The 14,867-nt window shown below is 36.6% G+C and overlaps 1 protein-coding gene across 1 annotated transcript in view; it reads left to right on the forward strand.

Annotated features, from left to right (window-relative positions):
* Nucleotides 1-10,958: 10,958 nt before the first annotated feature.
* EXOC2 (exocyst complex component 2) overlaps nucleotides 10,959-14,867 on the forward strand; it is a gene marked incomplete at both ends in the record, with an annotated part of 122,401 nt that continues 118,492 nt past the window's right edge. Inside the window, one exon of the mRNA XM_082015211.1 lies at nucleotides 10,959-11,076. Within this exon, the coding sequence (XP_081871337.1) occupies nucleotides 10,959-11,076 (118 nt within the window). The remainder of the gene's footprint in view (nucleotides 11,077-14,867) is intronic.

Consider the following 14,867-nt stretch of genomic DNA (forward strand, 5'->3'; position numbering starts at 1 on the left):
AAAGCAGTTGGATTGTTCTCCCAATGTCAAAAGTTAGAGGAGGGAAGGGCAGGAGGGAGGACAAATTTTTGTCATCTCCTGGAGGGGTGAGGAGAAAAAAAGGAACCTGAAGCAGTTTTTATTAAAAACTGAGTAATGAGAGAAATGCCTGAAAATAAGGATTGTGCGAGTGGTATGTTACATGCTTTGCATAGGGAAAGGTAAGCTAAATATTAAATATTTTAAACAACACTAAGTCAAACACCTCCCCTCCCTCCTATGGAGAAATTGTTTGTAATTGTCCTTTTTATATATTTTTTTAAATTATTTAGTGTCTTGTCTTCAAAAGGAAATTGGCCTGTGTAGCCTGGTTTTGACAACAGAAGTCGTTAATTAATCTGCAGACAGTATGTTCAGCGTTATCAGTAGAAAATACTGTGATTGCACTGAGTGATGGGTGTGAAAGCCTGTGTTTCCTTTCTAATTTTGTTTGGTTTTGTTTTTAAGGAAAACAACATTTCTGAGACGCCAAGCCCTTAATGGGTCTGGTTTTCCCTTGACCTTAAGGGAACTACAGAATCCCAGATTTTCAGTTTAATTCTCAAAGGCAGACCTTGGGCTATATTGTGCAGAAACCAGTGGGGACTCTAGCAGTGTAAAAGTGTCTGTGGATCAGATTACAATATAAATCGGTGATTTTTTAGGTATATTTAGAGTTGTATTTTCTCTTTCACTTCGTGGATACTCCAAAAGCAATGTACCCTGTATTTTTAAGTTGATCAAAAAGACTGTAGTAGTTAAAGACTTAGGACAACGCTAAGCAAAAGTTCCTTTTTAAATGCTCACTTTTGTATTGAGGACACACTAAACTGATTTTTTGAGATAATTCTAAAATGTCTCAATTGAAAAAGCAGGGACTTTGAATTTTCTGTTTGAGAATTCTGTGAGTCTTGTGACACTTCAAATCTTACTGTGGTTTTAACAGGTACCTTGCATCTTGCTGAAAAACTGAACATTGGACTTTTGGCAAAAAGTTAAGAAGCTATGTATATATCTGATGGGTTTTTCTCATGTTTCCTTTTCATCAGCGTAGAAGGTAGGGGAGCTTCTGTTTCTCACAAGACAATTTCACTACTCGGAAGGCATGATAGTTCCATACAGGAGATGGGATTTTAGGCGGATGAGTGGAAATGAACATTGAGAGTATGTAAGGCAGAGGCAGGCTGAAATATGTCAGAAAAATACCAGTGCACACAGGCTCTCAGACAGTGAAATACTTGGGTGTGTGTTTGACCATGTGAATAGAGAAAGATGCTATAGCATATGGCTTGAGTACTTCCCTGAGCAGAGGCCAGAAAGAGGTATTTGGGAGAGAACATGAAAAATACAGGAATCTCAGTAACACAAGTGCGTGTCTCCATCTTCAAAATATTTTTGAAGCAAAAGCAACTGCTGAAGAAGTCACACGGCAAGTGTTAAATCTAGTGTTGCAGTCCTCCATACAAGCACCCAAGTTAAAACTTCAGCTATGTGAACTGTGTAATTACAGTGGTTATATAGTGTTTTTATAAAGAATATTGTGTATAGTTACAGGGCTTAGAAAAAAATCTGTGGTGTCTTGTTTCTTTTCTCTAGAAAAAAAAAATCCCATCCCATTGGGATTTATTTAGTTTATTTTTCTGAACTTCTGGATCTTTCTGAATGCATTCACATAAATGTATTTGAAAGTTTTTGATGCTTGAAGTATTGTTTTTGAATTTCTGCCTGTGAATAACATAAGACAGAGGGATGATCAGGGTATTAAGATTCTTTACCTTTTTCCTAATGAGTAACATAATGCACAGAAAATTATGAATAACTTTAGAACAAAAGAGGGATGAGTGGTTTAACTGGAAGACAGTAAGGAGAATGACTGCTAGATGAAGCAAACTTTAGATGTTGGAGGTGGAAGCAGATGTGCTTTGCGAGAGCATGTGCTTTGTGAGAATTTTGAAATTAATGGGAGATTTATGGCCATCTGTGATACGGTTTTGTGTAAAGCTGAGTTGACTTTTTTCTCTATGTATGTTTATATATAGATGTTTAAGGCTTTTCTTCACAATGTTGCTAGATTATAGTGATGTGTCATGTAATAAATACAGAAGCTTTTAACTAAGTAGATGACTTAATTTCTGGGGAGTTGTAATGCAATTTATAATGAAAGTAGCGGAAATATTGGGGGAGAAACATCTGTGTTCAGACTTTATTAAGTTACATTTTCTTCTACACTATCACCCTTTTCTAGCTGATTCAATATGACCAGAACAGACACTCAGAAAATTTAAATTGGTTTGACTTGAGTCTTGGTAACGAATAGGTGCTGTAACATGAATATAGTAGCAAAAGTGTGCATTCAAGAGCTGGTATAAACCATCATGCAGACCTAATTAACACATCGGGGAAATAATTTATTTTCAGTGTGAAGTTACGGAACTTTTTTAGCTAATGTTTTTTGAAAATGTATTTGATAAGGTGAAATATTTTTAGGAATTTTTCCTTAAGGTTTTCCCCAACAAAAATGTCCTAATCCAAGTTTATAGGGCTAATATTGACCATTGGATTACTATAGTATCAGTGGTTTTACTTAATAGTGGCGTTCGGAGATTGTCATTTTCACTTGGGTGAATAGATTTTTGAGCTGAGATGAAAATGTGACTCTATGCTTCTGGGCTGTTCAGACTGTGTATGTGGATTAAATTAAATTCACGTGCTGGTGAGTTTGATGGAGGAGGTATGTGTGTTCATGGTAGCGGAGTGGAGGGAAGGGTATTTTTTTTTTTTTTATAGTAGACTGACTAAAATAGTTTTTAAAATTCTTGAAATGTTTTATTCAATGTTTTATTTTTCTGTTTGAACAGGCGATATAATTGGCAGATCAAATGATTTTCTGAACGAAAACAACCAAAGAATTTCCCACACACCCCCCTCCCTCTTTGAAAGTCTCTGTTCATCTGTATTATAGATTAATGTTTTTTCTAATCTATATTTAGAGGTTTGCTATTTTTACTTCCTGCTGATGGGTCACAAACTTGGTGTTCCACGTAGGCTCATTCATTTCCTTCAGGTTGTTTATGGTGTAAGATACTAATGAACAAAACTTCATTTTACAGTGGAATGTTTGTGGAAAAATTCAGCGTTTTGATGTTGTAACGGCATATTTGCGGTTAATTGTTCTTTGCGGGGAATCTCCCCCCCCCAATAAATAACGTGTCAAACGAAATTCCTGATGTAAAAATACATTAATATATAAGGTATGCTGTACATCATAACTGATAAGATGCTGTCATTTAACATGTACAAGGAAATGGATTTATACTCGTGTAGTTTTTTTTTTTGACATGTGATAGATAGAAGGTTAATTGATGTTAAATGGATGCTTTGTTAGTCCTTCATCAGCTACTAAACTAGTACAAGAGGAGTGCAAATCATTACTAGAAAAGGCCAAGACCAGTATGTTTTCGTAGTGAGGTTTATAGGTCTTTTTTTTTTATCCCTCCCTTCTTTCCCTCCTTCCCAACCACACAAAACATAACCAGCTGTAACGATAGGAGGAGAGAGCAAGCAGCTTTTCTAAACACACGCACACTTGCGCTCCTGCCCCCCTTTTTCCTCCCCATACCTCAGCGGAGTGACAGCTTCTAGATGTTGCGTGCGAGTGAGTTCAGCTGGTGCTGTGTGGTCTGGGTGTGTGGTCTCCAGCTCAACCGAGAGGCTGCTAACAGGGTGGATGAGAGAGAGCAACACTGTTTACTTTAATTTCTTTCGGATGCCGGAACTGTGCCCGGAGTTTCTCCTGCGCGGGGTTCCACAGTTAGCGGTGTCAATCCCTCGCAGCTGCAGCCCGGGCTGCAACGGGCGCTGAACTCCGCCGCCGAGGGCTCTCGCAGCATCTGCCTCGGGTCCAGCCTTTTAATCCCTTGTGACTCAGAAATGTTAATGGCATCGCTGAGTGCTGTGATTATTTTGCTTTCACTCTGTCAAGATATATAGCCCTGAAGATGTAACCTTGCTGGGTTAAAGAAAGCAGGACCTCCGAGGTACTGATGAAATATGCGAGCATGGCTATTGTGAAAGCAAAACTGCTACGCTTATTCCTTGGCTACCCTAAAACTAAAATCTCTAGTACACCCTTCACAACTGATTGGAATACTCAGGAGCCCTTTTAAAAAGAGAAGGGTATCATATTATGTCACTTAATACCCCAAATCTTTTCTTTTTTGTCATTTGCCCTCTCCACCACAAAACTTGCACGTCTTCCCAAATTGAAACTGATTTTGGCATGTAACGTTGTCCTGTAGGTTAACATGTTTGTCAGTGTTAATAGTGGCTTGAATCAACATGCCGGATATGACAGGGCAAGACAAATGAGGCTTTGTTTTTTCTGTGTGACAGTGAAATTACCTCCTTTTTTTATGTTTGTTCATCTTTTCATTATAAGTAGCTTAGTAGTGTTTTGAAGAGATTCTTCCCTCCCCCCCCGAATGTAAGATTTGTGAGCACTTCTTGTTTAAATTGACAAGTCTTCTTTTATTATTTAAATAAACATGCATAGATTCTTAATATCACTTGGAATTTCAGCATTGTTTAGCTTATTCACTTCCCAGTCTTTTCTGGCAGGCTTGCGGGAATGGACTTTGTGTTATTAATGCAGTGTTGAAGGCTGTGGAAATTCTAGGGCACTGAAGATCTCCAGAGGGGTTAATAAATGTCAGTTATTTTCACAGTGCTGCTTTTTGGATGCTTTTAAATCTTGGTTTATGTAGATTGTCTGTCTGAATTTATATTGTTGGGAAGATAAAGCACAGAAAAGGTTACAATAGTGTTTTTCATCATTTTGTAATGGTTTTGAGTACAAACATGTACGAAGCCTTTTGCTTTTTCATCCTTCTTGGGATCATTTGCTATGTCCCTTCACTGACTGTCATAGTGTGTTGCACTCAGGGGACTCTTTTTTGGATTTTCTAGTGAAAACAAATTACTAGATTTATTTAGTAGAAGCACAAGTTTGTGTAGTTTAAGGTGAAAAGGCCATCCACCTAGGTTCTGGAATCTGAGTATTTATTGCTTGTTTAAAAAAGGGCATTTCATAAATCTGTTCATTTGGAAAGCATTTAATGCTGTGATGTTAGTGTGATGAGTAGCTCACCTACTGGTTTCAGGTTGGTTTGTTTTTTAAAAAGTGAACAACAACATCTGAGGCATACTGTGATTTGAACATGGGTGGTGCTTTGGTCATTCCTGCTGTTCCTGACTCAACATTGTAAAAATTGTATTCTATCTCGTATATATGAGTGAGAACAAATAAATATTTGATACCTGAAGACCTGTATGCCTGCTTGTAGCTTAAACTTCGTCAGTGATGACAAACAGGCTTTTTCTTTCACTCCTCCTTGACAGTTTAGATTCCCTTTGCTACATGACCATGGCGCTTGCATTGACCTTGAGTCTGCCTTCCTCCGAGAGAGTCTTTTACATTCAGTGTCTGTGACAAAGTCCTGCTGAAAACTTTAACTTAACTGAATTTTAAGTCACTGGAACCAACTTGCTACCTTCTTCTAGAGGTCAGAAACTCCTTTTCATTTCATGAAAAATGATTCATTTCATTTCATTTCATTGAAACTGTTCAATGGCTAATTTTTCCACTGGTGAAATTTGTAAGGTGGCACCTGATTGTTACTCGTCTTCCAAAGTTCCATGCCTTTGTGATGTTTGTAGTTTTCCTTTGGGGTTAGAATTTACCATCCAATTTAATATCCTTAAATCCTGAACTTCTGTTGTTCACTTATTTCATATTCGGGCACTTCTTCCAGAGTGGTAAGCAGTACTCTGCTTTACAGAACAGATAAGCCAACAGTAGCTGTTGGCATTTCATTTTGTGTTTCTTCTCTGCTCACCATTGAAAGTTGAGTGGGGAAACCTTTTTAAAAATTCTCATTTTATACCAGCTGAAGGTTTACAAAAGCCGAAAAGCAACTAGACTTGTATTTTCCCCTTATGTGGGTCCATATTAATTTCTTCATTATTTGTTTTTAATATGGCTTTCCTTAGGATAAAGAGTGAAGATGTCCCCTCTTTAGAAAGTTTGTAATGCTCAGAATTTTCTGCTTTTTTTTTTTTTTTTTGAACTAAACCTTCATGAGAGGACAGTTTGTTTGAGAAGCTTATGTATGGACAATGATGATGTTTATGAAAGGCATTTTTCAAGATGGCTTTGTAATAGGTGGTCTTTGCAGAGGCTTTCTAACTCCTTGCACTTTCATAACAAGAATTATGACAGAATAACAGAGACAATAATATGGGCAAGATCAAGAGAGCAGTCAAACAGATGTCATCCATGTTAAACTGCTGGGGAGATAGTGTGAGGAAATGAAGTTTAAAAAAGGGGGGAGGGGAACGAAGAAGGAAAGAGATGTCTGTTAGCATAGAAGATTGTCCATTGCAAAAAAGTAGTCTTGTTAGCACTTCTTCAGTGAGCCTGGCTCCTCAGAGGAAATATCTTGTATAGAAAACTGTCTTTATTCAATCTCCCCATGTCCATATAAGAACCAGTCTTTCAGTAAGCGGGCTGCTTTAAAAAAAAATATTATTATTATTACTATTATTATTGTATACATAATACATATTTGTAAATAATATAATTTCTCTTTAGGGCAATGTATAGAATTGCAACAAAAGCTTTTAGTTAAATAATTGTATTTTTTTCATGAAATGAAAAAGTAATTATTTTTTTCAGCTTTGCCTTAAATTTTTAAAAAAAAATTAGAAACTTGCTTTTGGGCCACAGTAGTACACTGGCAAGGCTTCCCAATAAGCAGTTTGGTCATTTTAACTATTGACATGTTTGTCGTAAGAAGGAGGAGAGGAAATGTTATAATGAATTGAAGACTCCCAAGCATTTGTTTGATATTCATAGTAAGGACAGATTCCATAGAGTTCCTTCACTTTGAAATAAATGAAACCAATTGCTGTTTAAAAATAATAATAATAGAGCGTCTCTATTGCTTTTGTAGTGTGGTGCTGTAGTGCTTTTGTAATGTGTTCAGATTTACTGTGGTCCTCTCATTCCAGTGAGGTATTTTAAAGCAATTCTGCTGTAAGTATGGAAATACTTTAGAAGAAATATCAGACCTCAGGAGGCTCAGCATTTTTATTACATTTATTCAGCTCATCATGAAGGGAGATCTAGTGCCAATTTCTGAAATCCAGAAAAATATGTTGTAATATTACTTTTCAGCTTTGGTATTGATTCAAACCAATTACCTGTGTGCCTAGGTATTTTGAAAGAAACAATGTCTGCAAAGCAAGGGAACCATAACATGGCGGGGCGGGGGGGGATATCAACAAAATAATACCAAAGTAGTTTCTGTTTCACTTGTTCTTATCAAGATTTCTTTCTCTGCTTATTACCACTGAGTTCCTGAAGGTGGCTTTTTTACATTTGTTTTACTGATTAACATTCTATATGTATCTTTATGAAAAAAATTGCTCAAAAATAAGAGGTGTTTTATGTTGTCTTATTGTCTTACTGGTATCTAGACACATGCTGCTTCCTGCAGAAGGTGACTAGGTGTGTATGTGGGGACGTAACCCCACTGTTTCTTTACGGCTGTTGTGTATCTTAGCACTCTGCTGAGCATCTGTGAGGAAAGCTGCAAAGGCTATGTAGGCAAGATCATGAAGAATAGATGCAATTTGTCCTCCTCGCTCTAGGTAAACTTAGGCACCTGAGTCTTCTTTAATTTTGGGTTCTGATTGCTCCAGGTAGTATTAGGTTTAGCAATGGGAACTGGGAAGCTTAATTCTATTGCGCTGCCCGTTGCTTTGTCAGGCGATGCTGTGGTAATGTAGCTTTGAATGCAGCGCAGATGGGAGGAGAGCTGGGCAAGCCTTGAGACTCCAGGAGCAGGGGTCTTGACAGAAGACTGGGTCTGTCGTTTTCACCTGGCAAGGAAGTGGCTCGATAATAGTGCAGGTGGGCTATTGGGACAGGAAGGCTCAGGGTAAGGAATGGGAGGTAAGGAGGAGGAGTTACCAAACTGTCAGGATTTGAAAGGAAAATTGGGATATTAACGCCTCTCTCTCTCCCCTCCTCCCTCCTTGAACTTTTGAATAAGAAGTCAGAGGGAAAATCAGCAGTATAGGGGCAGGAAATAGTTCAGCTGCAAGACTAGGACCTGGCCTCAGTTTTGAAGTGAGGCAGAGACTGTCCCTGTGCAAGGGGAGAAACAGTGCTGGGAAAGAAATAGGAGTAAGGCATGAGGGAGCAGGAGGGAGAGGACTCTGCCTGCCAGAGCGCAACCTTCTCTTCGTAGCTGGAGATGACTGTCAGGTGATTTCTTTGTAATCTGCTGATACAGTCCTTCTCTCCTTCAGTGCTCTTCTACCCGCAAGGTTACAGACTGCATCCATTGACTACTTACTTCTCTAGCCTCATGTTGGGCTCACGTAAAAGGTTCCAGTGTCTTACATACAGACTTATAAGAGCATCCTTATGATACTATGTAACTTAATTCCTTTTTCATCAGTTTGTTGTTTGCAAAAAAATGGGAAATTAATGTTTTATTAAAAACGTAATTAATTTTTAATGTTGTGAAGTCAACCAGTCAAGAAATATTATGAGGTTTGCCAGTTAAAAACACAAAACCAAACTACTTTAGTTCCAGACGTATGTTGTGTGTGTTATCATGGGCTTATACCAGGCTTCCTTCATGTACTGGATGTGGTTCACATACTGCAACTTACATTCTTGCTTGTTCAACAGGAATCTGCATCTCTTATTAGTTGCACGCTCTTCAGAGGTAGTCTCAAAAGTTCTCAAAAGATATTAATAGTTTTGTGGTGTTCTGAGTATCTAAGTGCCTTTTCCATATTAATGAATTTGTCTTCAAAATAGCTTTTGAGATGTGTGATAGCGTTCCTATTTTCTATATGCAAAACTGAGAAGCAGACATTTAAGATCGTATGTATTTCTAGATTTGAGGTGGTTATTTAGGACCTGAATATTTGGGAGTATTGTGCAGCATTCCCTATGTTCAGGGTACATTTCACACTGACTTCAGGTGTGACTGAGGGCTCTGAAGTTGGACACCCAGAAACAGAAGAAAAAAATGTTACTGTAAAGTTTTATTGTAAGTGACCTGCTATGCATCTGTGGTATAGATAGAGACAGAATCCTGTTCCGGCGGCAGTATTTGACTACTTTCACCATTAGATCTTCCTCCTTATTCCTGCCTTTCCAATTTCCATCTTCATTTTCAGTGTGCATTCCAACTTAAGAACATGAAGAAAGAAACCGGTCAGTGGGAGCTTCTTTAATCCTCATCGCAGATCTGTCTAGCAACACTGAAAAATTTGGGGAGGTTAGTGTAGAGGAAGCATGGTGTATGGCGGTACAATGAATGTATTTTGTATATGCAGAAACGGATGAAACAATGATAGATTTCTTAATTCTGGTATTTCCTAACTGCAGGTGCTTGGAAACTGCAACTTTACTGCAGTTTATTGTTAGGGTTGATTTACAGAGGTTCTGGGTTTCATGGACTTGACTATTTGCAAGTAAAAATAGAAACTATACCTTGATCCAAAATAAAAAGAGGTAAGAGAAGCTTTATGAAGCTTGGCTTAACTTAAAATTCCTCATTTTTTACCAACCCAAACTTCTAAAATTGTGTACGCTAAAGTATTCTAAATGTGTATCTCAGGTTTTTGAATACTGACCTGTTTCATCATTCCTGGATTTTCTTAGAAATAAAAACATTTCTTCCTAGAGGTTATTTTTGGTTCTTACTCTTCCAATGCAGGTGAATTCCTATTAGAAAGTGATTATAGATAACTTTACAAAATTCCAGAGTACCAAATGAATTCTTTTTTTAACTAGGAATTTTAAGGCAGTTGTGTCTTAGTAGAAGAATTCAGGAGTCATAAAATGTAGTGGGTGATGCAAAATTACCGTGGAAATCATTAAAAGAAACTTTTTTTGCCTGTCTTATGACTTCTGTAGGACCTGTGTACCTATGGGCAGGCTCTGTGTTTGGCAAGTGTTGTAAATATGGAAAAGTTGGTGGGAGCTAACGTGCTTCAGGTTATCCTCATCTGCTTCTTACAGCTGCAGAGCTGCACAAAGGAAACTGCTAATAAGCAATAGGAATTTGGGATCAGTTGCATAGTAAACTAAATGTAGGCTACATAACATGAGTACCATATTGGTGTTTGTATTACAGAGCTAATTAAACTGGTTTGAGTTGACTCCTAGCTTCAGGTGCAAAGGAATACTCTTCTGGAAATGCTTCTTCAATAATTTTATGTACCTTTTTTCATCTGTTGGGATATTATTTGTTTTATTGATGTTCTCTGTTAGTGTAGTGCCTGTAAGTAATGCTTTAATTTTCTCAGTTTATGTAAAAATTGATGCTTTACACAAATACATGCTGGCGACTTCTCTCCATGGGACTGTCTGTGCCAGTAAGTCTACTTTTGATGAGGAAGTAATCCAAATATGTAATCATAGTCTATTACTTAGCTTAGCAATTCTAAACTTTCTAAGGAATACAGTAATAACTTTCTCACAGAGGATTGAACAGGCTAATTTGAATTCTGCCATAAGTTATTTGGAGTGTGTGTATATAGTTTCATTAAGCATTTTGAGTGTCTAATATTTTTCTGAATATACTTTTTCTTTACAGTTCAGAACTAGAGCTATAATTAAAAAAAATGGAAGTGCAAAGAAGGTGTAGATACTCTTTATTGTTTTATGAGTATGTGGCAAAAAAAGGCTTTGAGAGTGGTGTTCCATATTTACATTCATGTTTTTCTCTATAATTTTAAAAGAACAGCTTAAAAGGTTTTAAATAATTTTTATATAATATAATTATTGTTCTTAAATGATTATTTTTTGTTGAACAGATAAGAGCAGCTCAGTTTTCAGTAACTGAATAGACATCATGTCTCGAGCACGGCAGCCCCCACTTGTAACTGGCATCTCTCCCAATGAAGGCATCTCATGGACAAAAGTGACAATCAGAGGAGAAAATCTGGGGACTGGGCCTACAGACCTCATAGGTGAGTTGGGAAAAACCCCTAAACTTCTTTTGAGACTGTGGAACGTCACATTTAGGATATATTTAGAGATAATTTTTTTGCATGGTAAAATCTATGTTGCATGGTATGAGGAATGCCCTTTTCAGGAATACACGCTTTAATCCAATAATTCAGGGATGCTGCCCAATGTCTAACTAGTCAGAATGACCGTACTTTGCTAGATGAACCCTTAGCCTGACAACATCCTGTGCTGAAACACTAGCTAAAAATGAATGCCTATGGGAATGTACTAGAAGAGGGTAGGTGTAACTAGATCCTCCTTTGGTACTGTCCCAGGCATTGAGAATTTCGGCATGGAGACTTTACTATCAGAAGTGCTTTCAGTGTATTGAGAAAGTCACTGAGCATTCCTATTCCTTGAGCTAGTGTAGAAGTCAGTTTGTGTATCTGCAACAGTTATGACAAAGCAGGTTCAAGGATTTAGCTACATGTTATGTGAAGAACCATTTCCTTCGCTGTTTTGGTTTTAACATGGTGACTGCATTTGAATCATCATAGCTCTTGTGTTGAAAGAGGGAACAAGCAGTTTTCTCCAATTCTCCTGACCATACAGATCTTGATCATCACTGCTCTGTTGCCTCTTTTCCAGGTGAAAAGTCTTAAGCATCAAAGTCGTGTTTTCCATTGTTCTGTCTAATCTAGTCCCATGATTTCATGCTTGAGGGTTAGTAGTCAGTTTGAGCCTGTCATCTCTGAATTTAAGGTTTTGCCTGTGTGCATCATATCTTTGTTCATTGAATTTCAGCTGCTGTTATAGCAGCTGTATTATAATGCATCCACTCAGTCTCATAAGGTCTGTTTCCGCATTTTTTCTAGTTTTTACAGTTTTTGCATTCTGAATAAATTAATATCATCAGCAAACTTTATAACCTCTTTATCTTGTCATTTATGAATATATTCATAAGTGAATCATAAGTGATTCTAGCACACACCCTGTGGAACCTTTCCTCAGTGAAAACACGCTTTTTACTGTAACCCTGTTTCTGTCTTTTAACAAGCTATTTTTTTTAACAAGCTATTTATCCACTTGAGTATCATATCCTATAGCTGCTTAATTTTCTTAAGCTTTTCAAGACGGATCTTGTAAAATCTTCTGGAAATCCAAGTTAACTATAACTACTGGATTTTCCCTTATTTCTTTTGTAAGTTAAGAGTACGTGTACTTCAGTATTCATGCTAGAGACAATTTATCTAATTTGTTGTGGAATCATGACTCCTCTGAAGTCCATTGGAATTTTGTTTGGTTTTGCTAGAAACAATACTTCACTTCATGGCTGTAAACCAAGATTCCCAAAATCCATTCTTGGCCACCACAATGAACTTTGGGGCCAAGCATAAGCTACTACAATTTTCCCCTTCACTTCAGTTTGCTGTCCTTTGTAAAGGGGAAGTACTATTTTCCTGAGCTGCTAGACAAGGTTCCGGTACACTAATGAATCTTTATTGAGAAATAATCACATAACTGATGATGTTATAGGTGAGTATATTTCTGTGTATTTGTGTGGTTGATGTACTTCAATAAGCTCATTAGTTCATTGGTGGTATCCTCTTAGAAGTGATCAGTGCTAGGTTCTTGGAAGGAAGACATCTCTCGAACTGTGCCTCAGTATTACAGCTGATTAACTGCTAGTATTTTTTTTTTCTTGGTTTTTTTTTTTTTGGAGTAACTCTTGTAACACGTAGCTGCTAATAATCTCATGCTTTGAGGTAAAAATGAAAAAATAAATAATGGATTGCCTTATTTTTTTCCTTAGCTCAATTCTCAGCTTTCTCCAGTAAGTGACTAAGGCCCCAGACATGTAACAATTTCTTTTCATGGTTAAACTAGGCATGTAAATATTCCTTGTGACTTGAATGGAAATACTTGCAAAAAGTGAGCCTTTGTAGCCATGAGATTTAAGCAAGTTTGAGTGAGGGTTTTATAAAGTTTATAATCTGCTATTGAGATGCATTAGAGTAAAATGAAAAGCAAGAAACTTTTTTATATATAAACAGAATATCACATAATAGAAGAATATGCCATTTTGTTTCATTTGAGAGAGCCTCTTGTAATCTGTTTGTAACTTTGAAACCAAATAAACTTTTTATTTGTAACTCTATACCTCATGGCACAAAAAGCCAAATCCAGGAGATACCTGCAACATTTATGCTCTCAAGGTTTAGTTTGTCTTTTAAGACATTTGCAGCTGTATTTTGTAGGTATTGTAAAATTGTCAATATATAAGCTTAACCAAAATTGAAAGTCTCAATATGAGAATACTTTTGCCTATTTATTGAAAAGCACATAAAAGCTACAACCCCAGTATGATGTTCTCAAAGATTTTTGTACCATGCAACAAATTAAAATGAAGTTTTCTTTAAAGCCAAATCCAGGAGATACCTGCAACATTTATGCTCTCAAGGTTTAGTTTGTCTTTTAAGACATTTGCAGCTGTATTTTGTAGGTGTTGTAAAATTGTCAATATATAAGCTTAACCAAAATTGAAAGTCTCAATATGAGAATACTTTTGCCTATTTATTGAAAAGCACATAAAAGCTACAACCCCAGTATGATGTTCTCAAAGATTTTTGTACCATGCAACAAATTAAAATGAAGTTTTTTTTAAAGGGAAGTTTTGTCTTTTGGAGTAAAAAATGTTGTATCTGTACTATCAAAAGGTGTCCCCCAACGTGCCTTTGTTTGTTTTAGAAATTGTCTTGTGCAATTACTATATTTAGTGTGGTATATAAAATGTTAATAGAAACTTACTTTCTTTTGCATTTTTAAGATACAGACAAAGGCTGTTTCCCTCCATTTTAGACGTGTTGGATCTTGTAATCTTGTTCTCTCAAGAGCTTTAGGAACCTCTGAGTAGAAAATAATTGATACATGTACTTTTAAAACAGTTTCTCAAAAATGTTTACCCTACTAAATTGCTATAGCTCAGACACTGATTTTAAAGTATTATTTAACTTAAGCATGAATTCAGACCTTTGAAATTCTAGGGTGAAAACCTCTTTGTGAATGGTTCAGACAAATTCTTTCAGTTAGTCTTAGTTCCCACTGCAATCATTTTTCCTTCAGAAAAGTTGCTAGCATAAAACCAAAAGAGATGTAATAATATAACCTAAGGTTAAAACCCATGCATCATAAATGTGTGGTTTTTTTCTTCCCCTGTGAAAAATAAAAAATGGCCTGGTTATAATGTTGCAAATAAATAACAACCAAATTTTTTTTTTTTAATTTTAAGGCTTTTTTGTGTGCATGTATCCTATTTTGTGTTGTGCCCCCCTCCTTTATTCAGACATCTTTTAAGAAAGAAATATACTGTCCTTGCTCAAGTAAAATTGCTCTCAGTTGTAAGAATATTCAGTGCCTTTCTGTTTTTGTGGAGTTTTTTGTTTTCATTTTCAAAATACTTTTTGGCAGGCAGTAATGCATTTTTACATCTGATAACCATGAAAACTGCCAAATTTGTCTGCTGTGTAATGTCAAAGACTTCAATTGTGAGGGAAAAGTAAGTGTGAAACTTTGGTACTGAGCCACATATGCTGACCCTTTTCTGTCTGTAAGTATTTCTTAAATTGGTCAGAGCTTTCTAGAAATTAAAAACAAAAACCAAGCCAATGGGACAAACTGCTATGCCTGTCTAATTTATATTCCAGTACAGCCAACATACTAGTATGGCCTCGTCGTTTTGGAAGTGTTTCTAGGTAAGGATGTTATTTAAGAAGAACCTAATGAAGTTGTTCTCCAAATCGATACTATAGAA

The sequence above is a fragment of the Phaethon aethereus genome (genome assembly GCF_964289735.1).
Source record: "Phaethon aethereus genome assembly, chromosome: 2".
In the NCBI taxonomy this organism is placed as follows: Eukaryota; Metazoa; Chordata; class Aves; order Phaethontiformes; family Phaethontidae; genus Phaethon; species Phaethon aethereus.